We start from the raw sequence: 23981 nt of genomic DNA on the forward strand, positions 1-23981 counted from the left end.
AAGCCACTAGATAAAAATGCTTTTATAGCAAACAGCTGTGGAAAAATCTTAGTAAATAATGTTTTCATACAAATAATGAATTGCTGCTACTTTTTCCATTTAAGATTATTAGCCAGTATTGTGTTTGATGTTCATTTTCCCCGCATACATTTTTTTCACATACATTAAATGTTTCCTTTGTTTTGTTTTTTTTTACAATGCCCTATTTTTGTTTTTTTCCCTTTTTTGTAGATGTTGACTTACTTTGCAGCATTTGAAGTATTTTTTGAAGAAAACTTACCTAGGTTATTTGCGCACTTCAAGAAAAACAATCTGACACCAGATATCTACCTAATAGACTGGTAAGTGTTTTCTGTTATAATGGATGAATGTTGGATAGATAGGCTCACATTTTTCTGCCATGTCTACCTGTGGATCTCAGACCACTGATTCGTAGGGCCTGATTTAATAAAGCTCCTCAAGGTTGGAGAGGATACAATTTCACCAGTGAATCTGGGTGACCCAGCAAACATGGAATGAATCTGGTCCAGAATTGAAAACATGTGCTAACAAATAGCAAATGACTTTTAGGAAATCCATTCCAGGTTTGCTGGATCACTCAGCTTTACCGATGTTAGTGTATCTTTTCCAGCCTTTTTTTAAATCAAGCCCATGGTACAGAGATGCCGGGCAATAATTACCTAAAACTGAATTCCATATAAACCACAGAAGAAAGATGCATAGAAATAGAAACATTTTATAACATCAAACAGCTCCTTTATATTCCCTAATTTGTGGATTTACACAGCACAGCCCTGTACAGTAGGGCAGGAGACCTGTTATTGCCAATAAATAACACTTACAGATCTTGCCTCTTCCCCAACCTGTAACTGTACAGAGAATAGAGAAGCAATAAATAGCTCTACTGTCTCTGTATTATGTCCCTTGTTACATATAGACACTGCAGCAACTGATTAGATCCTCGTTCAGCTTTTCCTATTTTCATTGTTGGTTTTGCAATAGGTTACAGTAATAGTATATGAAAATGATGAGGTTATGCTGCTTGCCTTTAAGTAATAGTTTTATTATTATTATTACTTCTACTAATAAAATTAATAATGTGGTAATAAATACAGAACTGTAGTAGTAATACCATCAACCATTAGAGATGAGGAGAAAGAAGTGAACAATATGGAGTTCATATCTACATGAACTGCCCGCTGCTTATTGAATAAATAAGCATTTATATTGTTTTTTTCACTATAATGTTTGTTGGGTGTATTCCAGCAGTTCAGTAAGTCAAGACTCCAGTGTAAACCTATTCAGTATTATATGCGTTATTGGTACAAGGTATCAGAGCCATGTTTGTAGTAGAGGTTATGGATTCATTCAAAAAAGCTTTTAAGAAATTATAGTAAGGTGAGTTGGAAGGAACAAAAAAATATAATACAGTGTTCATCAACTCCCTAGAACTGAATTGTTCACATATTCCACCTATCCACAAATACCAAAGATCTGTTCATCTCTTAAGCACTGTGACCTGAGCCATGCAGATCATTTCTTTATCCTAATGGGCCTCCTGTCTTCTTACAAGCCAGATCATTGTCTTTATGCTAGGACTATACCGGTGTTCTCCCCAGCTACTTTTAGCTGGGCGCAGCACCCAGCACTTTTCAGTAACCACCCAGCTGTTTTTAGGTGGATACTGAATAGTGGGTCATAGTACAGGGGCTGCCACTTACCTACAATTTGTTCCCACCGAGCTTTAAAAAATTTCTGGGTTTAACACTATACTATACACATCTATCTTTACTAGAATGTAGCAGTTGAAGACTCACAGTTGGCTGTGGAGTTCACTAAGCTAACCTGCTAGCATGCTGCTAGTGTATAGCCTTTGAAAGAAAGGTTTCTTTATTTCCTTTACTTCTTTTATGTGTCTTCTAATAATAGCACAACATTCTAAGATTCAGGATGCTGCTCCTGGCAGAACTGGTAGGGGTGCAAAAACACACAAGATACATTTGGAATACAGGTTACTATTGATTACGAGATGATGCCTGTTTAGTTGTTATCAGATTCTGCTATGATGCTTTGCGTAAGTGTAGTCTGTACATAAAGTTTTCTAAATTCCTTTGCAAAATTTCCTGCCAGCTTCAAGCAGTTGTATTGAAGTATAAATCCAAATTAAACTCCCCTCCCTCTGCCCATTTGTCTGCATTGACATCCTAATTCAGACCTTTTTTGCGTTCAGCCATCTCTATTAGCCAGGCCAGAATGAGCCAACTTCTGAACATTCACAGGAGTTCAATCATTTTCAGCACCCAGATATACAAGGATTGTGCAATGAGCAGTGTAAGATTGTGAAAAGGTTGTTTTATTGCAGATGAGACATAGCCTATCCCATCTCTAATAAAGGGTTTGTTTGCTGGATGTTAATGGAAATGCAGAGTGATTGTTTACTGCTCACTAACAATTTGTTTAATCTTCATTACTCATTGACTGAAGCTGCTAGCAGCCAGCCTGCACTTGCATTTAGATCTGTTGTATTCATCTTACTATCATCTCACATTCACTGCCTGTACATTTGTATGTTTGGTTATCTATATATATTTATTGATATAGAGTTTGGAGTACAAACTCATACAAGCGCTGGTACATGGGATTATTACATTTTATTTGTAGATCTGTGTTTAACCTCCTCAAACTAGAGTTGAAGAAGTTCCCCAAGGACTGCTAAATGCTTTGCAAAAATCTTGTTAAATCTATCTGCTTCTATACAAATTAAAGCTCATCTGTACAAGGCCTTAGGATCAGTGTTTCTAAACCAGGGATCCTCCAGAGGTTGCTGGGGGTTTATAGAGCAATGGGCAATTTGTGACTCTCAGGTCAGTTTAGGGAGATAGTAAACTCAAAAGTGCCTAAAACAAAAAGAAAAAAAATACACTTACCTTAAATCCCGCACAGAGGTTGATCGGTCCGGAGGTCCCTTCCATCAGGTCCCATGTCATCCCAGTATACGTCATCTTCTTCTCTTCGTGCTGCTTCTTCTTCCAAATTACGTCAGCCGATCCCGTGCCTGTTTCGGGTGACATAGTTTGTAAAAAAAAACTTGCCAATCTCACTGTGCATGCGCATTCTCCTTTCACGAAAAGGCTCACATAGGAGCACATAAGAGCCTCCAGGAATGCGTGACGTAGGTATCCCAGGAGGCTTTGCGCTCCTGTTCATTCTCGATCTCCTAGGCAATCAAGAATTAACGTGGCGGTGCTGCACCCTTTTTTTGTAAACACCTAAACAAACAGAATTTTTACCTTACATAAAAGGGTTGTCCATCGTCAGACGACTGGCGCTGTACCCACGCCAGATTCTCACTCGCGCGAGAACCATTGGGCGTGTGTAGGTAGCTTTGGAGTGACATTCATCCCACCGGCCAGCAATGTAAAAGCCATTCTGATCACCAAGCGAAAATACTGTGAGCTGTGGATATAGTAATTATAGGAGGGGATCCCTGAAGACCTGAAAGTTTTTTTTAAGGGTTCCCCCATGGTAAAATGGTCAAGAGGCTGTTTTAGGTAATACTTAATGTATTTTCCTGACATAGCAAAATGAAAAATGGTGATTAAATGTTTATATTTCACTCTTACATTTGCAAGTTGTATCATCAAATGTTATTTGTGTAATATAGGGACTGTATTTATATTCAAATTCCCTACTGCTTTTATCCTATTCAGATCAATAATCCAGAGCAGAGGGCCAGATTTGGTGAGGTGAAAATGTGTGAGGGCAGACCATTCGGCATGTACTCAGGGTAAGTGTGGGCGTGGTCTGTGTGGGTCCCGCATAGCACACGCCCACCAGGGTGATGTGCGGGATTCCCAGTGCATGGAGTCTGGTGTCAGTGCATGCTCCGTGCAAAGCACCGTCTTGGAATTAGAGTGGGCGTGGTTGGTGCGTGTCCCACAGAGCTCACGCCTCCTATAATGACGTAGAGGATTCCCTGTGGGGACTCTCGTCCTGCCAATTATGCCCGCCGAGCAGCGGGAGGATAATTTAAAGGCAGTTGATTAGTGCTATTAGGGCAACAATACTGGCAGGCCTCATAATATTAATTTTATGACAATTTTAGGAAATCTGAACACGGGCCGCAATTGGCCCCCGGGCCGGACTTCAACATGCCTGACTAAAGCTGCGTACACACCTGCAATTTTTCTCGTTGGAAAGGATCTTTCACGATCCTTTCCCACGGCAGATTTTTGCCCGATAATTGGCCGATACCGATTATCGGGCGAGAAAAATTTGCCGTGTGTACGCAGCTTAAGGGGAAAAAGCCATAATACAGAAGGGAAAGAATATCACAGTTATTTAGTTAGTTAGCAAAAGTTAGGGTGACATCTGCAGGCCAGTTTCGGTATTTTACATTTACAATGTGGCTGACTATTTAAAGCTGAAGCCTTCTATGATTCCTTCTCCATCATTAGTATGCTGACGATTTAATTATTTGAAATTGTACATTTTTATTGAATAATTATATCAATTCCATCAAACAAAAAATTAATTAAAAATTTGAAGAAACAGAAAAAAATACACATACTGAGTGATGAGGTATATAATCAATGAGAAATTGTAGAAGACAAAACAAAAAGTATGTTATGCCAAAAACATGGTTATGTTGATTGGCTTCCCCCTAAATTTCTAATATTGACCTTAGACTGTATTAAAGACATATGACTATGGTAGGGACATTAGATTGTGAGCCCCTTTGAGGGACAGCTAGTCACATGACTATGGACTTTGTACAGCACTGCATAATATGTCGGCGCTATATAATCACTGGATAATAAAATACAATAAGAAAGAGACTATACTGGGCTTCACTTCAGTACACTGCAAAGTAGCATTATACACAATCCACATGGTGAAATAAGGGGTAATGAAGTTTTAGCTAAGTTTAATAGATATTCTCATTGAATGATGGTATTAAAAAGCTTTTTTTTCTAGAACTTTATAATTATTTAAATTTTAAAGTTACTTTTAGAAAGATTTTTCCAGCACTGTGACTTTTGAACAGTATAATGTAGACTGATCCTAAAAAATTGTCCTTCCAGGATTTTTACCCTGTACAGCAAGTCTTTACCACTGGATTTGGCATGCCGAGTGTGGGATGTTTTCTGTCGGGACGGGGAAGAGTTCCTGTTCAGAACTGCATTGGGAATACTGAAACTTTTTGAAGACATTTTGACAAGAATGGACTTCATTCATATTGCACAGTTTCTAACCAAACTCCCAGAGGACTTAACACCTGATGACTTGTTCTCCTCTATCGCATCAATTCAAATGCAAAGCCGCAATAAGAAATGGTCACAGGTAAGACTGTTAAATGATTGCATAAGCATTTTCTTGGACCTACATGTTCTGTATCAATTTACAGTCCAAGGCATTGTTGACAATGTACTCTGGATTTTTGCTGTACATATAAACTGTTCAGACTGGAGTCATGCTGTGCTCCTTTTATAGTAAGACACCTTTTGCTTTAAGTGTAGTCAGTCCTTGAGTATTAACATGCTCCACACCTCCAAATAAAAAATTCCAAGGAAAGCTTTACTGTGAGGGCAGAAAGTGACCTTCCTATTGATCATCATAAGATAGCAGATATAAAACATACACATAAATAATTTTAATATGCCACAGTGATCATGGTTTGCGTCATGCTGATGAACTGGTAGGGAATGTACCCATGGAAGGAGAATCATTGTGAGCAGAGACATGATCTCTCGAGTCTTCTCCTGCTCTTTCACTGTGCAATTAGTAGGCTGGGGGTGGAGAGCGAACTCTTCTGGATGGGGAGAAACACTTACTGTAAAAGAACTCCCTTTTATGTATTATATCTGTGTATTTAGCTGTTTGCTGGAAGTTCTGATCTTCAGGTATTTTGATTCGTCAGTCTGGAATAACATAAGGCTGGGTACACATGTGCAATAATTGCCGTTGGAAAGGATCGTTCATGATTCTTTCCAGCGACAAAAGACTGCATGAACGAGCGTTGTACAAACAGCACTGTTCTGCTCTTCGGATGGGGGAGAACGATAGAATGGCACCCCGCTGCACTCTCTCTCCTTCGCTTTCGTTACAATTGTTTTTCATCCATGGATCCGTCAGGACGGACGGCGAACGCTGTACACACGCCAGATTCTCATCCGATATCAGTTAAGAAGGATTATTGCAGAAGTGATATCTCTTGGCCCTTTCTGCTATAATGCCCTGCCTGTTCAAAGGTTTTTAAAAAATCTCCTACTCTTCAATACCTATGATGATGGCATGTACTGTAGTTTTTGTTTGCACATACAACTTTAAATATTTTTGCCGTGGGGGTTAGCTCTTTTTATAAATGACTAGCTCGAGTAACACATGATTGAAATTCACAGCAAGGTGTAAACCCTTTTATGTTTTGTGTTTCAGATTCTGTCGGCTTTACAAAAAGATAATCGCGATTTGGAGAACAGAAGTCCCGCACTCAAGCGCTAAACATAATCTCAGGATGTTTCCAGAAATGTGGAGGATTTTGTTTTCAATGGGAAGAGAACAGAATTCCATTTCAGGACTGTGTAATACACTGGAATTGGCCTTAACCTGTTACTGGTCACCTGCACATCAAAGAGGCAGCTGAACACTGGTTTATAAACCTGCAGGCTATCAACCAGCTAGGGACTAATCACATTAGATTGTAGTCAGCTGATAGGCAAGTAATGATTTGCAATGAGCATAACAAAGTACTGCTAATCAACTGCACTAAAATTTATTCCCTGAGCTTTCTAGAAGGACCACGGTTGGCAAATGTTTCCTTGAATCCATACAGCCACACCTCTGTTTTTATTTCTGATTATTTGTCACTCTTTCTCAGTAAAGAACAAATGGGCATATTAAGCATTTTCATGTGGACCATGACTTTTAGTAGGGCAGCTGATAAATTAACTTAAAGGATCCGACATCAATGTTTACTTTAGGGTGACAGATCCTTTAAAAACTATAAAACTGTAGCTTTTATTATGAGAAATCATTTTGTGACATAAAACACCTATGGGATTGTTAGACCTGGGAGAACAGCGATCTTCACAGGTTATAATTTTAGACTGTATGCTAGTGATGCTGAACCTGTCATGTGACTGCTCCAGACCTGATGTTAGGTATGGCACACATTGACGTAAAAAAAGCAATTGTATGGTTAACATTTACTAGGCCTTATATTATCCACAGAAGCTGCTATATCATCCATAATCTAAATTTACACTGAACAAATATCAGAGTGTCAGGTACACTTTTAGATATCAGAGTCACCTGATACCGTAAACTGCTACATGTGTACCTAATGTTAAAGAGCAACTCTACCCAAAACTGTTTGGTTGTGCCTTGCTGCTGGCATGTTCCATCATATCCTGCCTGCTTTTATCCAACACTGGTGAGACTCCACTAACAAAATTTGATTTCTTTTGATTACCTTTGGCATACAAAAGCAAACAATGTCACAAAAATGTTCTGCAATGTAATATATATAAGTATATTGTTCCTAGGAAAGCTTTACTGTGAGGGCAGTTTTTCTTGGAAAGCTGGGAGACCTAACTGGCAACAGAAAGCTCCTTATGAACTAAAATTTCAGCAGGTCCATTTCTATGGTTAAATATCTTCTTTAAATGTTATGAAATCGGCTACAGTTTTCATAGTTTCAGATATTTATAAAGCAGTGAATCTGACATTCCCAGGCAGAAAATCATCTAGGTCCATGTGATTCAATGGTAGTGATTGATTCGCCATCAGGGAATGTTTCAGGAAATGTCAGATTCACTGCTTTATAAATAGACTCCTATATATTTTTTTCAAAAAACTGTACATTATTTTTTTCTCAATGGGGACTTACCAAAGATAAATGTTTAATGGATGCTCCCATGGCAGCTTTGCTGGGTAAACTCGCTGTGTGAAGCCATTTTGAATGTCTAGATTAGGCTTATTTGGACATTGTCACTTACAGTGGAGTAAAGAGGAACTGTCTGCCTCTCTGACTCTAGCAACAACACAGTTATTACTGTATTACTACTCATCAATCACAACGGTCTTAAATGTCTGCCAAGGGGGTGACCGGGCACTGCTTTTTTTTTAGATATTTCCCTCGTAGTGTTCTCCCCAGTTCCTTTTTTCTGGGCACACCACCCAGCAATTTTCACTAACCACCTGGCTGTTTTTTGGTGGTTACTGAAGTGTTGGGTCACTATACAGGGGCTGCCACCCACCTACAATTTCTTCGCACCCAGCTTAAAAATATTTCTGGGTCGAAACTGTGACAGCTTCTGTATATGCGGTGGTATATATCAGTGTTCGACCCAGAATTTTTTTTTAACCAGGTGCAAAGAAATTGTAGGTGGGTTGCAGCCCCTGTATTTTTGACCCAACTTTGTTCCCAGTCCAATATCCAATCTGTTTAACGTTCACATACCAATATCTTTTTTGTAAGTTAATTAGTGTGGAATGCCACCAGCTGAAGATGTGACACACATAGACATGTTAGTTCTATGGGCATCGTTTAACCTACCTCCTGTACTGAATTTAGCAAGTGACAGTTATGGATCAGAAACTTAGTATAACACAGATCCAAATAGTTCTGCTTACAGAGGTGTGTGCCATGTTTCAAGTGATGTCAGGCTAAGTTGAGAAGGGAGCGAGGCTAAATGATGTATATTCTCCCTTGACACGTGGACTCGTCTTATAGGCCACTGCAATCCTAAATCATTAATGTCATTTTTTCACCTGCTACTTTCCACAATCATTAGATACAGAATAAGAAACCATGGAATGTATGCTTAGCTTTAATAAAAGCGTTAAGATTGTCTGAGATTTCATGGGACCGTTGGGTATCACTCAGGAGGCTTTCACCCAAAAATGATCAGATTCTCAGGAAGGGGAAAGATTTGTGTGATCAGGAGAAACATTTTTTAGCAGAATCCCAGCACAGTTTATTAGTTGTCGGAAAATAAATGTGATTTGTTTCATTGACCAACACCATCAGATGATTTCCTTTATCAGTACCAATGTATTAGTATATGTTGGCATTACCAACTGGAACTTCATTCACATGTGCAAGGCTGACATGTGCAGTTATCAGTTTAGTCTTCATTTTTCAGCTTTCTGTAAATCCAAATGAACAAATTAAATGTAGGTTCAGCTGCTAAGGCAAAAAAAAATCAGCACTTTGTCATTTAGTAAGTAGGGCTGCAACCTGACCTGACCTGCAAGGGGTCTTTTTTACAGGTCTGGCAGTTCTCTTTTTTTAACTTCAGTTCTACTGATAAGAAAACAAACACATTGAATCAGTGATATGTGAACTTAGTTGTAAGATATTTGTACTTTTGTGTTTTGTCTATACACTGGAAACATAAGGATGCAGTAAATGTTTTTTTATTTGCTTTGGATTGCCTAGGCAGAGTGGGCCAAAGCTGGAAGGGCCTACTGCACACACTGGGCCGGATATATTAAAGCTCTCCAAGACTAGGGAAGATAGAACCTATCCTCCCATGACTGTCTATCTTCTCCAGTCTTGGAGAGCTATAATAAATCCAGCCCAATGTTATTACACACAAGCACCTAGTAGAGTTATCTTTGTTTTGCACTCACACTTGGTTATTTTCAGCACCTAACAGGTTATTTCTGTAGTAGTAGTCGCTTCTGGTCAATGGTCCTTCTAGCGCAGACAAGTGGCATTCGAAAATTGTGCTGCATCTCCTCTAACTAGAATTAGTTGACCAGTATGTTAATCTTTAGCACTTTAAATATCAAGTTTTATTAAAGTGTGAAGGGTGATATTGTATACTAACCTTTTCCAGCCAATTGGATAGTCAGAATAATTAAAAGCTGGCTGCTTGGCATTAAACCACTGAAATCCCCTTCCACAATGGATAAAATGCTGGAATATTGTTCTTTTATGCTTATTTATGGATCAGATCCACTTGTCACCAAAGTTCATTGTACATTTTCCTAGCCACAGAAAGGTCACATTGTATCTTTCAAGGGTTATTAGGTATGTCATTCATTTTTGTTTTCTTTTTGTGTGCGTGTTTGAAATTTTCTATCCAGGTACCAAGATTTGGTTTATGTTTTTTCTAAATTAATTGTCATCCCTCAGTAAGCATCTGGTATCGGGTATTTGTGCCACTAGTCACATGCTGCAAGAATTATAATGAACATTTGTCAAGTAAAAACTATACATTAAGAAGAGGAAAGGGGAAAAGAGCAGTTTATCTTTGGATTTTCTGGTTACTTTGCATATAGTCAGTTTAGCCAAAGGTATTTCTCTTTCATGCATATACTGATGGCCCGATGAAGGGCGCTGATGCCAGTTAGCTCTAATCCTGCTGGCTTATTAAAATATTTGTACCCAATACAGCATGATTGCAGAAATCAGAAAAACATAGCCAGCAAAAGCCTGTCCCGTCTAAGAACAATGCTCGGTAATGCTAATATATCAACCAAAGGTGATTAGGGCCTCTCAGTCTGATATTGCTACTTGAGATGGCATTAATAGTCCTTTTCTACATATTTTATTTTAGATGTAGTGAGCTTTGTTTCCATGCCAAGTCTATACAGCATTATGTCTATTGTAGTTGTGAGGGGCTGCTGTAAGTAACCATCAGTCTGATTCTACGCCTATGGAGAATCAACAATATGGTACAGAAATGTAGTATTGTCCGCTCTCTAATGGATTTACCTTAGAAATATATGTAGTGTTTCCAGAGGTGATAGCGGTGGCTTGGCACAAATGCTGAGCTCTACCTGTTCTTAGTTTGGATTCTGAACACTAAGGCTATGTACACACATCAGATGATACTTGTCCGATAATCGGATCGGGACAATCTGACAAGAGTCTGGCATGTGTACAGCGTCCGTCGTTCGGACGACCGTCCTGGTGGATTCATGGAGGAGGAACGAGCGTATTGAAAGTGAAGGGGAGATCTCCATAGAGCAGAACGGTGCTGTATGTACAGAGCTTGTTCATGCATTGTGCAGTCTTTCACTATACTTTCCAAGGACTCTTATTGCACGTGTGTACCCAGCCTTAGGATCCAGGAAAGTCCCTCACCATGTGGTTACTGACTGTGGTATATTACCAAACCAAGTAGTAATAGTTAATCTTTGTTCAGGTAGGACTAGACCACTAAAAGTTGGTTACAAACGGTACAACAATGCTCTTTGCCTTATTAGAAAGACAGAAACTCCAGTGATTGTTGTCTGTCAAAGATCACTAACTCTGCAGTAGTGTAATACATCCGTCTTTCCTATACAATTTAATGCCAGTATATTTGTTTACAGTTCACAAATGTTAGTATTCTTTAAGTTGATTTATCTTTAATATAATACACAAATATTCGTCTCTGCTTGACTGGTACTGAATGCCTTTCGCTTTGACAATAAAACAAGCAAAAATAAAACATCACCTAAAACCCATTTACCGTGTGTATGTAAACTTTGCACTCTGTTATGTCTTTGAGATGTGCTGTACAAAACTGTAAGTCCATTTTCACCATTTTTTTTTTGTTGTGTATATTTAGCAAATAATTCTATAGTTCTGTTCCACTTTTGTGTATATATGTTTGTATTTTACTTGTGTGAAATGTTGGAGAGAAAGCAAACTAATAGCAATGCAATATTCCATTTTGCACAGTTTGGGGGAATATATTAAGAAAGGTTCCTGCATATAGCAGATGTGGTTTTTGAATCCTAGACATGGTTTATCTGGTTAGTATACCAAATTGTTATTAAAAACTGCTAAGGATCTTTTGTGTCCTACTCGATTCAGGGATCATGTAAAAACATGCAGTTTGTGTGTGAAGTGTTGGTATTGATGTTCTAGTTAATGCATTTACATTCTACAATATGGATACAATAGAAATTGCTTATGCAGAGCACAAAGAGGCAAACTATAGCTGTACCCATCCATGCCAAACATCCATGCCCATCCATGCAAACCACTCAGCTTCTATTGGAAAGCCATATTCTCCTTAGAACTTATTTTAATATGGGTGGGAAGAAGATGTAGGTGGCAGCCCCGGTATTGTGACCCAATTTTTCAGTAACCAGACAAAAACAGTGGTAGTTGCTGAAAAGTTCCAGGTTGTGCTCCCGGCTAAAAGGGTCTGGGGGAGAACACTGGCAAAGGTTCGGAAGCTATGGACAATACTTCCAGTTCTGTCTATAGCCAGAAGGTTTCTAGAGGTTCCTTGATCAATTTGTGCCCCTCAGCTACTACTGACACCAATGATTATTTTGGCTCTTTGTAAGAGTGACATTCTTCTCACTGGCCAGCAATGTAAAAGCCATTCTGATCACCAAGCGAATATACTGTGAGCTAGTATTTATAGAAGGGGTTCCCTGAAAAGCTGAAAATGATCTCCATGTTATAAAGGTTGAGAAATACAAGTCTCTACGGCATTTGATGATTATGGTCAACAGTTGTGCTCTTTAGATTTTTAATTTTTTTACATTCCATTAGGAAACTCATATTATTCCTCAGTCTGCACACAGCATCAAAATAAACGAGATCCTAATAATACAACAGTGATCATTGACTGCAGAAATCTATTGGGTTAAATTACTGGATCCAATTGCTTTTTCTATCAAAACTGCAGCAAGTCACAGTAACCAATCAGAATTCATCCTTTACTACTTTGACTTTGGTAAACTGAAATCATATTGGTTTGAGTACTTACTTTCTATATTATTTTCACTCTTTGCATTGCTTTACTAAGACTTTACTAAGGCTTTCAGGAATCATAAAACTCTGTACGGTCATAAACTTCTGAACTGGTTCTATTTCCTTTTACAAGGTCTCAGAACACGTATGTAACCATTATTGCTTCCTGGAAGATTCATACATGAAGCTTGTGAAATCATTGTAAAGAAGCCACATCTGTTATGCAGTTGTATGAGAAGAATAGAAACCAGATGCAAATAATGTTTAAAGTGTACAGTTGTCTGTGTAGAATTGTTTAACTTGGGGGAAGGTATTATAATAAAAATTGAAATGTACTTTTTTGAAGTGTAAATATGGTTTTAGTAAATAAATTTATGTAAAAGGTAAATTGATGTGTGATTCATCCTAGTCTGCCTGTTTTATAAAAGGGTAAAATATTTGTGCATTGTAAAATAAAGAGACCTAGCCAAAAGGGTCAAAACATCTCAGAAAACTCCAAAAGTTTACAGACCTTGAAACTTATCTGCATCTGAAGCAACTCAGAAAATGTTCATTCTCGTACAAAGAGGTACTGCAACCTTTAAGGCTATACATACACGTCAGAGGATTCTCATCCGGTAATCACCTCAGGGCTGATACCGGATGAGAATCTGGCTCATCGTTCATGGATCTGTCCTGGCGGTTGTATGAACGAGGAACGATCGTAATGGAAGTGAGAGAGTGCAGCGGGGTGCCGCTCTGTCTCCCTCTCCTCTCTCCATAGAGCAGAATGATACTATATGCACAGCACTCGTTCATCCATCGTGCAGTCTTTTGTCATTAGAAAGGATTGTGAAATTGTCGTTGGAAAGTGCACATGTGTATGCAGCCTAATGGACCCCGTTATTGTGTGTGATAGTAGATTGCCCCCAGTCATCAATAATCACATGAACCAAAAGGAAACAACAGAATCAGGGCCGATATCGGACGAGAATCTAGCGTGTGTATGGCGTTATTGGTTGACCATAAAAAAAAAAAACATTGTCGAGGCTAAATTCTGACCCCTAAGAAGGTTTACTCACACCTATACTTGCTGATAATACTTTAGTTTAACAATAACTTTGAATTACAGAAAATGTGCTTAAAAATATATATATTCCCATGACTTCCAATTTTAGTGGCAATACCATAGTTAGAAGGTTTTGTATCAATTTTTGTAATTTGTAGGGTTTTCAGGCAAATGCCTCCACTTGCAAAAAACATGGTCACCCAAAACTCTAGTCCAGACATAATGTGTAGCCACAGAAAAAAGAATACAGGCACCTTGGGCCTGATTTATTAAAGATCTCCCAAGGCTGGAGAGGATACACTTTTCTTTAGTGAAGCTGGCTGATCCAGCAAACCAGAAATGGATTTGGTTCAGGATTGAAAACAAATAGCAAATGACTAAGAAATCATTCCAGGTTTGCTGGATCACCCAGCTTCACTGATGAAAGTGTATCCTTTCCAGCCTTGGAGAGCTTAAATAAATCAGGCCCCTTATGTTCACCCACTAGCTTTGTCTGCATTGCCCATTACTAAAACCAAGTCCTAGCAATCTGACACTATCCACCAAACCATCCCAACCATCTATACCAGGACAGGCTGGAAGGTGGTGATTCTTGTCTTTCCCTCACCTCTGGTCCATACCATGTAACTAATTTCAACAATCTTTATTTATAACAGGGCAAGATAAAAATGGTAAGTACTAATTTGGAGAAGACTGGAAAAGCAGACCTTGTGGAGTGTGCTGGTAATTTGTCAAAAATTATGTTAAAGAGGAAATAAACCATCTATATACTCACCTGTCTCCATTCCATCACAGGGTACTACCATCTTCTTCATGCTTCTCTTGCAATAGACGATCTATTCCCCTCTACATTGGCTGGGATGATGGAATCGCTGCAACAGGCATGAGGTAGTTCAATCATTCCTGGCAAATGTAAAGAATCTGGGATTGCATGGTTTCCCGGAGGGATTATTGCATCGCCCACCCCTTCATGCAACAATCACCTGCCTGATCAAACTTTTTTTAAAGTGGAAGTTTAGTTCTGCTTTAAGTAGCACCTTATTCTAATAGCTGAAGCTACTTTTCACAATAAAACATAGTGTACAATTGTCAGTAACTATAGTACATTAGAAAGCCTAAAAAAAATTATTACGATTTGCTGTACTAATAAAAAAACAAAAATATTAAAACGTGTGTCATCGATTTACCTGGCAAAGCTGAATTTCCACTTCAAAGGGCCTGATTTACTTTCATCAGTGAAGCTGGGTAATACAAAAAACCTGGAATGGATCTGGTCCAGGATTGAAAACATTTGCTAACAAATAGCAAATGACTATTCCAGGTTTGCTAGATCACCCAGCTTCACTGATGAAAGTATATCCTCTCCAGCCTTGGAGAGCTTTAGTAAATCAACTACAAAGATGGAACCAACCTGGCAGACTCGAATATCTCAACATTCCCTCCCCATCCATTATAATCAATAAATCTATGCAAATGCAGGATGAATACTATAGCAGAGAATTGAGCTAAGTCTTCAGAAGTCAGGAAACTGGTTGAAATGTGTATGTAAACACATCACACCTGGGCTACATACAGTACAAGTTCCACAGCAGTGATGTGACCTATGGTAAAGTTATTTAGGTTTATTTTTACTACAACAATAGCCAAAACTAAGGATTTTTTGGTGTTAAAGCTAAACAAGTTTTTAATTATTGCATGAAATATAAAGTAAACTCCGTTATCTGGCACCAATATGCATCAGTAGATTTCGGATAAATGTAGTTTCTGGTTGCTTGAGAGTTACTATTAAATATAGGCCTCATTAACCCTATACCCCATACTATACAATAAATACTGTATTATTATTGAAATACGCAAGTTTAAAAGAAAGACTGTACTTACTGTATCATCATACTCTATCAAGCATGGGCGCAGATTATTATAACTATGGGAGAAAATTATTAAAGTATAGGTGCAGATTAATAAACATGGGAGAAGATTATAATATAGCATACGTGCATTTTATTAAAATAAAGACACATAGGGGAATGCTATTATAATAATAAACAAGGCAGATCCTATAGCATAAGACTGTATACAACGTACTGTATATGTTTCTGTGATTTACATACTCTGTTCACCGGCAAAGCCACGTACCTATGGCCTGGACCATGAAATGTCATAACTACCTCTGTCCAAAGGGTTATGCATTATAGTTGAGATGGTAATCAAAAATGATTTATTAAGATGAATACCTGTAAAAACTTAGATGCAGGTTTAAATAAAAAAATACACACATATATATATATATATATTATAATAATAGCAATACTACCACATACAAAGTCATGCCACAGTTGCTGAAAGACCTATGTAGTATGATATGAACCAGGGTTCCTCCATGAGTTGATAGCTATATGAGTCATGAAAAATGTATACATCTCAGTTTAAGTGACACTAATGATATTTTTGGTTATCTGTAAGGGTGACATTCTTCCCACTGGCCAGCAATGTAAGAGACATTCTTCCCAACAACCACCAAGCTAATATACTGTGAACTATGGATACAGTAATTATAGTCGGGATTCCCTAGAACATGAAAATTATTTCAATGGTTCCCCCATGTTAAAAGGAAAGCCTGAAATAAATTGTTCAAGTGACAATGTGTTCAAGTAAATGAACCCCATCAAACATATTTACCATCTTGCTGACACAAAGAAGGCTACTTTGTGCTTGTTTTCTCTGTTATTGCTTTATTCAAATTATCTTACTTTCTATAATAGAGACTACTTTTCTATACATTTACCATTTTCAGAAAAGTAATGCTTTGGAGATATTAACTTTCTATAACCAGCTTGCTGTCTTCTATGATTCTCATCGCCGCTTTGCATGACAGCGTTAGCTCAGCATGGCGACGCTTCAGGCTCTCCAATTTCTGACTCAGCTCCTCAGTGGCATCAACTTTCTCCTCAAAGTCTCTAAGCAGAGTCTTGTTACCAAGCAGCCCACATTTCTGTTTCAGATTCAGGTTGTCCATCCTCAAGCTGTCTCTGGCCTGCTTTGTCCTGGTTAAAATGTCCCTTTTGTGGGCCACCAATGCCTCGATTTCCATCAGTCTGTCTTTCTGTTCTTGGTTTTCGGCTTGCACGAATTGTAGCTTTTCTTTCAGGTGAGTGAGAACTTGCACGGTGTTGGTGATTTTCTTCCTCAGTTTGAGAAGCTCTTCGTTTCTCTCCTCAATCTTCTCGCTGTAGGTCTGGTTTTCGATTTTAAGCTGCTCGAAGTCGATGAGGTGCAAACCGTCAGCCAGTTCTTCTCTGGAGCGCATGGTGGATTCGTAGTGTTGTATATGGTTTTTGAGTTTGATGTTCTCTAGACGGACCTGTATTACTTCCTTCTCCTTGCGCTCCTCCTTGGCTTGGAGTTGCGCTACCTCTTGAGTAAATGAAGATGCTGCGTGTTTTCCAGCACTTCGGTTGGCTATGTATAAGGCGATCTTCTTCTTCTGCTCCTGGAAAGCAGCCCATTCTTTATCCACTTGACTTACAACTTCCTGACACTGGACCCTCAAATTTTCCATCTGCTGCTCATGCAGAATGGTGTCGGCTTTAAACTTCTTTCTCATTTCTTGCAGCATGGCCAGGTACTTCAGGTAGCGTTGTTCTTGCTCAGAAGCGACCTTGTCCATCTCTGGCCGAGTTTCTTCACCTTTCTTTCTCCTGAAGTATTCATAGAGTTTGTGCTGGAGCTGAGAATTTTGCTGCTGGACCTTCTCCTTTTCTGAAACCAGTGCATAATATTGTTGGATCAGCGCTTCTCGGATCTGTTCATCTTCTTTGGTGTCACCGGAGCTGTCTGGAGGCTCCATGTCTTGCTCAGTGTCCTCTTGGGGTTTCACATTTTCCTCCTCCCAGGCTTCTCGTTGATAGTGGGTGTCATCCTGCACCTCAGGGTGCTCACTTGGTGCTTCCTGATACTTTGCAGTGCTCTCAATGTCTGCACCATTGGTCTTCAGGTCCTCCTGCTCTGGGGTTGTATCAAGTTCAGCAGAGGGCTCTGTATTGGCCGGGTCCTCGATCTTTGGTTCTGATGACAAATTCTCCCGATCTATGGAAGTTCTTTCATCTTCTACATCGTCCTCCACCCCCATAATTTCTCTGGTGCCAGGCTCTCTCTCTGCCTGTCCATCACCAGTGCCAGGCTCTCTTTCTCTAACAGCAGTGCCAGGCTCTCTCTCTCTCTCTGTATTGGCAGTGCCAGGCTCTCTCTCTGTATTGGCAGTGCCAGGCTCTCTCTCTGTCTCTGGATTGGCAGTGCCAGGCTGTCCATCACCCATTTCAGTGGTGCCAGGCTCTCTGTTTGTCTCCTGGCTAGTGGCACCAGGCTGTCCAGCAGTCACTTCACTGGCACTACCCTCTTGATTGATGCCATGCTCTCTGTCATTCTCCTGATCGGTGGTACCAGGCTCTCCAGCAGTCACTTCACTGGTACCACTCCCTCCAATGGTGCCATGCTCTCTGTCAGTCTCCTCACCGGTGGCAGGTTCTCTGTCAGTCTCTTGGTCAGTAGTGCCAGGCTCTGTGCCATTCTTTTGACCAGAACCAGCCCGTGACCTATTCAGCTCCCCGTTGTCCTCAGGGCCCACTTGCTGACCGGTACCGGGTTCTGGCGTCGCCATGGCTCTCCCTCAGGCTCACTTCTGTATTTAGGCGTCTGTAGGATCTCCATGGAGACGGTGGGCAGGGCCACAACCCGAGACCAGTAAAGACTTACGTGTGACGTCACACGCCCCTTCCCACCTCTCCCAATAATAGGGCAGCCGCGCGAGCACAGCCTATCACACCGCGGGTCACGGCACTCTCGCGAAGAGCGCATGCGCACTACCAGCTGAGGGAAAGCCAGGAGGGACTTGGACGATCCAACAACAGCTCGGCGGCCAAGATGGCGGATCTGGGGAAGAAATACTGCGTTTACTGCCTGGCCGACGTGACCAATCTGCGCCTCCGCTGTACGGAATGCCAAGACATTGAGCTATGCAACGATTGTTTCTCGGCGGGGGCGGAGATCGGCAATCACCGGCGGTGGCACGGATACCAATTGGTGGACGGCGGTCGCTTTACACTATGGGGCCCCGAGGCGGAGGGGGGGTGGACGAGCAGGGAAGAGCAGCTGCTGCTCGATGCCATCGAACAGTTCGGCTTCGGCAATTGGGTAAGCTGAGTGTGTTAGTGAAGCAGAGAACTGCAATTCCCAGCATCCCTTGCGGCTGGGGGAGGGGTATTTCCGGTCTCTGAAAGGAGAATGGCTGTAGACTGGGTACCTCTGGAATCCATGCTCTGCAGAAAGAATTCTCTGTGTTCACTTAGGAGCGATTAAAAGAATTGTCTGCCAATGCACTAAAACAGACCAATAAATCCAACGCACATAATGCTTGTGTTGTGGTTTTCTTCAACATTAATGCATTGGGGGGTCATTGGCACTGATTTGTCATGAAAGTGTTAACCTAAACTTATGTTTCTGCAAAGCACAGAGGTAAAAACTTTCACATTTTGCTATTTTGGTGCATTGCATTCATATGAATGAGGCAATGAAAGGGAATATGTGCATGTGTATCATATGCTCATGTGTAGCATATCCCAAGACAATGCTGTGGGTTAGCATGCAATGTAATGAGATTAACAACCGAACACTGAAGAAAAATGGAACCCCCTCAATATCACCCAGGTGTCTATCTGCCTGATCCATTTTACATGGCACCCTAAGGCCCTAATTACCGACTCCAGACTGCGCATGCGTGGAGAGCCGGGTGTCACTCGAAGGGAAAGAAACTTCCCCCATAAGGATGTCATAGTGCCAGAATACGCCCACTCCTCCAGAGACACAGCCCGCCCACTTCCCTGAGCCCGCGATCCGTACGGGAGATTTGGTCTGTGGCTCCGGCTGGTGCCCCCTCCCCCTTCTCCCAACCGACTTGGGCGCACCGGCCACAGCCGCAGACCATGGTGACTGCTGCCTCACGTCCCTACCAGTCATTATCTAAAACAGTATTTCCCAACCGGGATTCCTCCAGAGGTTCTTTGAGCAATTTGTGCCTCTCATGTCGATGCATTATTGCAGACAAGACAGGTCTTTCTGCAATATTCACTTGCCTGATAATATAAAATAAAGAGTGGATCTTTAGTTCCACTTTAAATCTAAGATGGTTATAGGGGGTACCATTTCTTTATGAAAAGTAAATCCTTTTGGCATTATTAAGATTACACAGTATTTATATAGCACCAACATATTATGCAGCACTGTACATTAAATAGGGGTTGCAAATGACAGACGAATACAGACAGTGACACAGGAGGAGGAGAGGACCCTGCCCCGAAGAGCTTACAATCTAGTAGGTGGGGGAATTAACACACAATAGGAGAGGATGTAGGATAAAACCCACACAAACACGGGGAGAACCTCCCGTGTCTGTGTGGGTTTCCTCTGGGTACTCTGGCTTCCTCCCACATTCCAAAAACATGGTTAGGTTAATTGGCTTCCCCCTCAAAATTGACCTTAGGCTATATTAATGACATATGACTATGGTAGGGGCAATAAATTGTGAGTTCCTTTTTGAGGGACCGGTAGTCACATGACTACAGTGCTGTACAGTGCTTCCTAATAGGTTGGTGCTTTATAAATACAGTCCAATAATAATAACTTTAGAGGAAGTTTCTGTGAATTTGCAGCATTCAGCTTGTAGACACTGCTGAAACTAAATGGCTTATACACACCGGTTAATTATATGTAGATTGACTGGTGATCTTCATCCTAATTACAGTCTGCTTTTAAGCAGATCGTGCAGCAGCCTTCTATTGTTTGGATGGAGCCACCTGTTCCAAAGACAACAGCTATCATCCCTGGGCCAGCTTGAGGTGTTGACCTTTTGGCATGAATAGACTTCTCCATTCAGATGAAGCTATTCAAAAGACAAAGGCCTAGCTAGTTGGAGGTCCTGTAATTGGAAGCTGGGGCAGAGAACTTAGCGCTTGCCAAGAAGTGAGGCACAGCTCGGTATTATTGACAGCTGGCTAGTAGTAAAAACGTGTGACTGGGGCATTATTTCTGCAGATTAAGGGTGTTTAAATGGCCCATCTGCTTCTTTTCCTGCCATTTGACCTAGAGGTGAAATCACAGATTTACAGCTGCAGCTTGTTTGTTTATATGAAACTTAAAGATCAATGCCAAAACTTTGAAACAAACTTTTCTTTTGTTTCATAGGAAGAAATATTTGATATATAGGTAGAGTTATGACAAAAATTAACGTAGTTACATAGCTCTTCTTCTGGGTAGGGTCCTCTCCTCTTCCCGTGTCACTAACATTTGCAACCCCTGTTTTTTGTACAGCACTGCGTAATATGTTGCCGTTATATAAATAGTTTATTGATAATGATATTGGTCATCCAATCTATTGTGTATGGACAGGTCATTCATTTTAATAGGCTGCCAGTGCTCCACAATGAACCTAAAATTTCACATGCACAGGATTTCCAGTTCAGCAAACTATAATGGACCGTTGGCTATCTGTAGGGTTCCATTCTTCCCATTGGCCAGCGATATAAGAAGCATTCTTCCTTCTGTCCTTCACACTAATGTACTGTGAGCTGTGGATATAGTAATTACAGAAGGGGTTCCCTAAGGACCTGAAAGTTTTTTTAGGGGTTCTCCTATGACTAAACATTGACAGAGGCTGTTGTACAGATCTTGAAATTGTGATCAGTTACTGTTCCCCAAGGACTGGGTTTGTACACATTGCCTGTATTAGAAAGTTGAAAAAATTATATATATATATATATATATATATATATATATTACGGTAGTATATATTTATATCTATATCTGTTTCCTTATTACAAGGGTAAAAAAAAGTATTTCCGTCAACTAAATATGAAGTTACTCATATTTTCTATGTCATACCTGCCCTTGTGAACTCCAGAGTGAGGTATTTCAAATAACTGATACTTGAATAGCAGGTTCTCTTATTACCGATACACCCAGGTGACTTGGAGTAAGACCTCCCACCACCGTAGGAAGTTATGCAATCCGGGTTTTCAGTCTGCAGGAGGACTCAAATCTTGTAAAGCTAGTTCTGGGGTTTCCTAACCTCCCTGGCGGTAATCCTGAGTGTGGCTCGGGGTGAATTATCCATACCAAAAGCGGTAACCCCAAGCCACACTCGTGGAATTGCCAGGGAGTTTAAACAGCTTACCTGGTAAGGAGTGCCCGCAGCGTCCTCCAGCGATGGTGGGCATCTTCTTCCACTGGTGATGCCGGGCCTCTGTGTAACCGCTCTGCACCTTCGGCGTGCGAGCGTTGGGGACGCGAGCCCAGGGGAAGCAGATGCTGGCCGAGCATCTGCATGCGAGCCTGTGGCTGGTGTGCGGGACCAGGCGGGGGAATTTAAAATACTAAGTATTTTTTAATGTACCGCTTTTACATTTAAAAATACCTAATATGCATACCGCCAGAGAAGTTAATAGATAACCCAGCATGTATGTCTCACACTGTTTAGAAAAGTTATTTTGCAAATTGATTTTAAAACATGATGTTTTCCAACATGGGGGAAAAAAAACTTGTGTATCTCAAAAAATAACTTTTATTTTTGTTTATTCTTCTCAGGAGGATATGGCAGCACATGTGGGTGCCAACCGGACTCCCCAGGAAGTGATGGAACATTACGTCAGCATGTATATTCATGGAAACCTTGGGAAAGCATGTATTCCAGACAGCATTCCCAACAGGGTAACCGATCACACTTGTCCCACAGGAGGCCCGTTGTCCCCTAGTTTGACAACACCACTCCCTCCCTTAGACATCACTGTCCAAGAACAGCAGCAGCTGGGGTACATGCCTCTCCGTGATGATTAAGAGATTGAGTATGACCAGGATGCCGAAACGCTCATCAGTGGTCTGTCTGTGAACTATGATGACGATGATGTTGAGGTAGAGCTTAAAGAATGCTGTGTAGATATGTATGTGCGGAAATTAAAGGAGAGGCAGCGGAGAAAGAACATAGCTCGAGAGTATAACTTAGTGCCAGCCTTTTTGGGCAAAGATAAAAAGGAAAAAGACAAACCCATGAAAAGAAAAATTTCTAAAGAGGAAAAGGAATTGAGGTTAAAACTGAGGCCGCTCTATCAGTTCATGTCTAGCAAGGAGATAGAGGACTTCTTTGAGAACATGCACAAAGAGCGAATGTTGAGGGCTAAGCTTCGAGAACTGCAGAGGTACCGGCGAAATGGCATCACCAAGATGGAGGAGTCTGCTGAGTATGAAGCAGCTCGTCACAAGAGGGAAAAGAGAAAGGAGAATAAAAACACTGCCAGTAACAAGAGGGCTCGTGAAGACGGGAAGGATGGAGAGTTTGCAGCTATTGAAAACCTTTCTGGTTTTGAGCTGCTTTCAGACAGAGAAAAAGTGCTTTGCAGCTCCCTAAACTTAAGTCCTACTCGTTACCTGACTGTCAAAACCATTATAATTAAGGACCATCTTCAAAAAAGACAGGGAATTCCCTCAAAGAGTCGCCTGCCTAGTTACTTGGATAAAGTCCTAAAGAAAAGGATTTTAAATTTTCTTACAGAAAGCGGTTGGATATCTAGGGATGCCTCATGACTTTTTTCTTTTTATAGATCTTATCACCTATATACAATATAAATAAGACTTTATACGCCAAGATGTGAATTTGGATGATCATTTTGTTTTAATCACTGTTGTTAATATGTATTATATGAAGATATTGTTTTCATGCGTACATTGGGCAGAAAGTTCTCTAAAAGAAGAGATGGGAAAGAAATTTTTTTTTAACAAAGGTTTTAAATATATGAAATATATATATATATTTTTTTTTATATTATTATTGTGTGACGCAAAATAGGAAATTTTTCATCAGCTAGTTGTATCCCAGGTGTGTCTAGCTTACTTTCAGGAAAGATCTGTCTGGGTAATATGATTTTTCTACACCTGCCAAGCAAAGTGGATAGACTAGGTAGAGCTGCATGCATGTGACCAGTAAATAATCATCTCAATTGTGATGCAAAAAATGGCTGCACACGTTATTGTATGATTGAAATAAGTGCTTGCTGTTAATTCTTAGTTTGTAATCTTTAAAAAAAAAAATATATATATGATCTTATAGAAAAACTAACTGCCTAAGCAGTATTTAAAAAAAAAAAAAAAATTACTTTTGCCTTGAACCCCCCCTGAAAAATA

The 23981-nt window shown here is 40.3% G+C and overlaps 3 protein-coding genes across 9 annotated transcripts in view; 2 read left to right on the forward strand and 1 right to left on the reverse strand.

Moving 5' to 3' along the window:
• Window positions 1–13097, forward strand: part of TBC1D14 (TBC1 domain family member 14) — an 83055-nt gene extending 69958 nt beyond the window's left edge. For all 7 annotated transcript variants that reach the window (XM_072406473.1, XM_072406472.1, XM_072406471.1 and 4 more), the window contains 3 exons: window positions 232–341; window positions 5085–5343; window positions 6436–13097. In XM_072406473.1, coding sequence (XP_072262574.1) covers window positions 232–341; window positions 5085–5343; window positions 6436–6501 — 435 coding nt within the window. In that variant the 3' untranslated portion in view covers window positions 6502–13097. The remainder of the gene's footprint in view (window positions 1–231; window positions 342–5084; window positions 5344–6435) is intronic.
• Window positions 13098–16034: 2937 nt separating this feature from the next.
• Window positions 16035–18556, reverse strand: CFAP184 (cilia and flagella associated protein 184). The gene has a single exon (XM_072406478.1). The coding sequence runs from the start codon at window positions 18412–18414 to the stop codon at window positions 16573–16575; it is 1842 nt and encodes a 613-aa protein (XP_072262579.1). The 5' UTR covers window positions 18415–18556; the 3' UTR covers window positions 16035–16572.
• Window positions 18557–18677: 121 nt separating this feature from the next.
• TADA2B (transcriptional adaptor 2B) lies at window positions 18678–23912 on the forward strand. The gene is given in 2 exon segments (XM_072406480.1): window positions 18678–18947; window positions 22392–23912. Coding segments are annotated over 2 exon segments (1263 nt in total). The 3' UTR covers window positions 23385–23912.
• The last annotated feature ends 69 nt before the right edge of the window (window positions 23913–23981 follow it).

Source organism: Pyxicephalus adspersus, chromosome 3, assembly GCF_032062135.1.
Source record: "Pyxicephalus adspersus chromosome 3, UCB_Pads_2.0, whole genome shotgun sequence".
Taxonomy (NCBI): Eukaryota; Metazoa; Chordata; class Amphibia; order Anura; family Pyxicephalidae; genus Pyxicephalus; species Pyxicephalus adspersus.

Bases quoted from the DNA above. Each gene is read 5' to 3' on its own strand.
- CFAP184 (XM_072406478.1), bottom strand. From the start codon at position 18,414: ATGGCGACGCCAGAACCCGGTACCGGTCAGCAAGTGGGCCCTGAGGAC.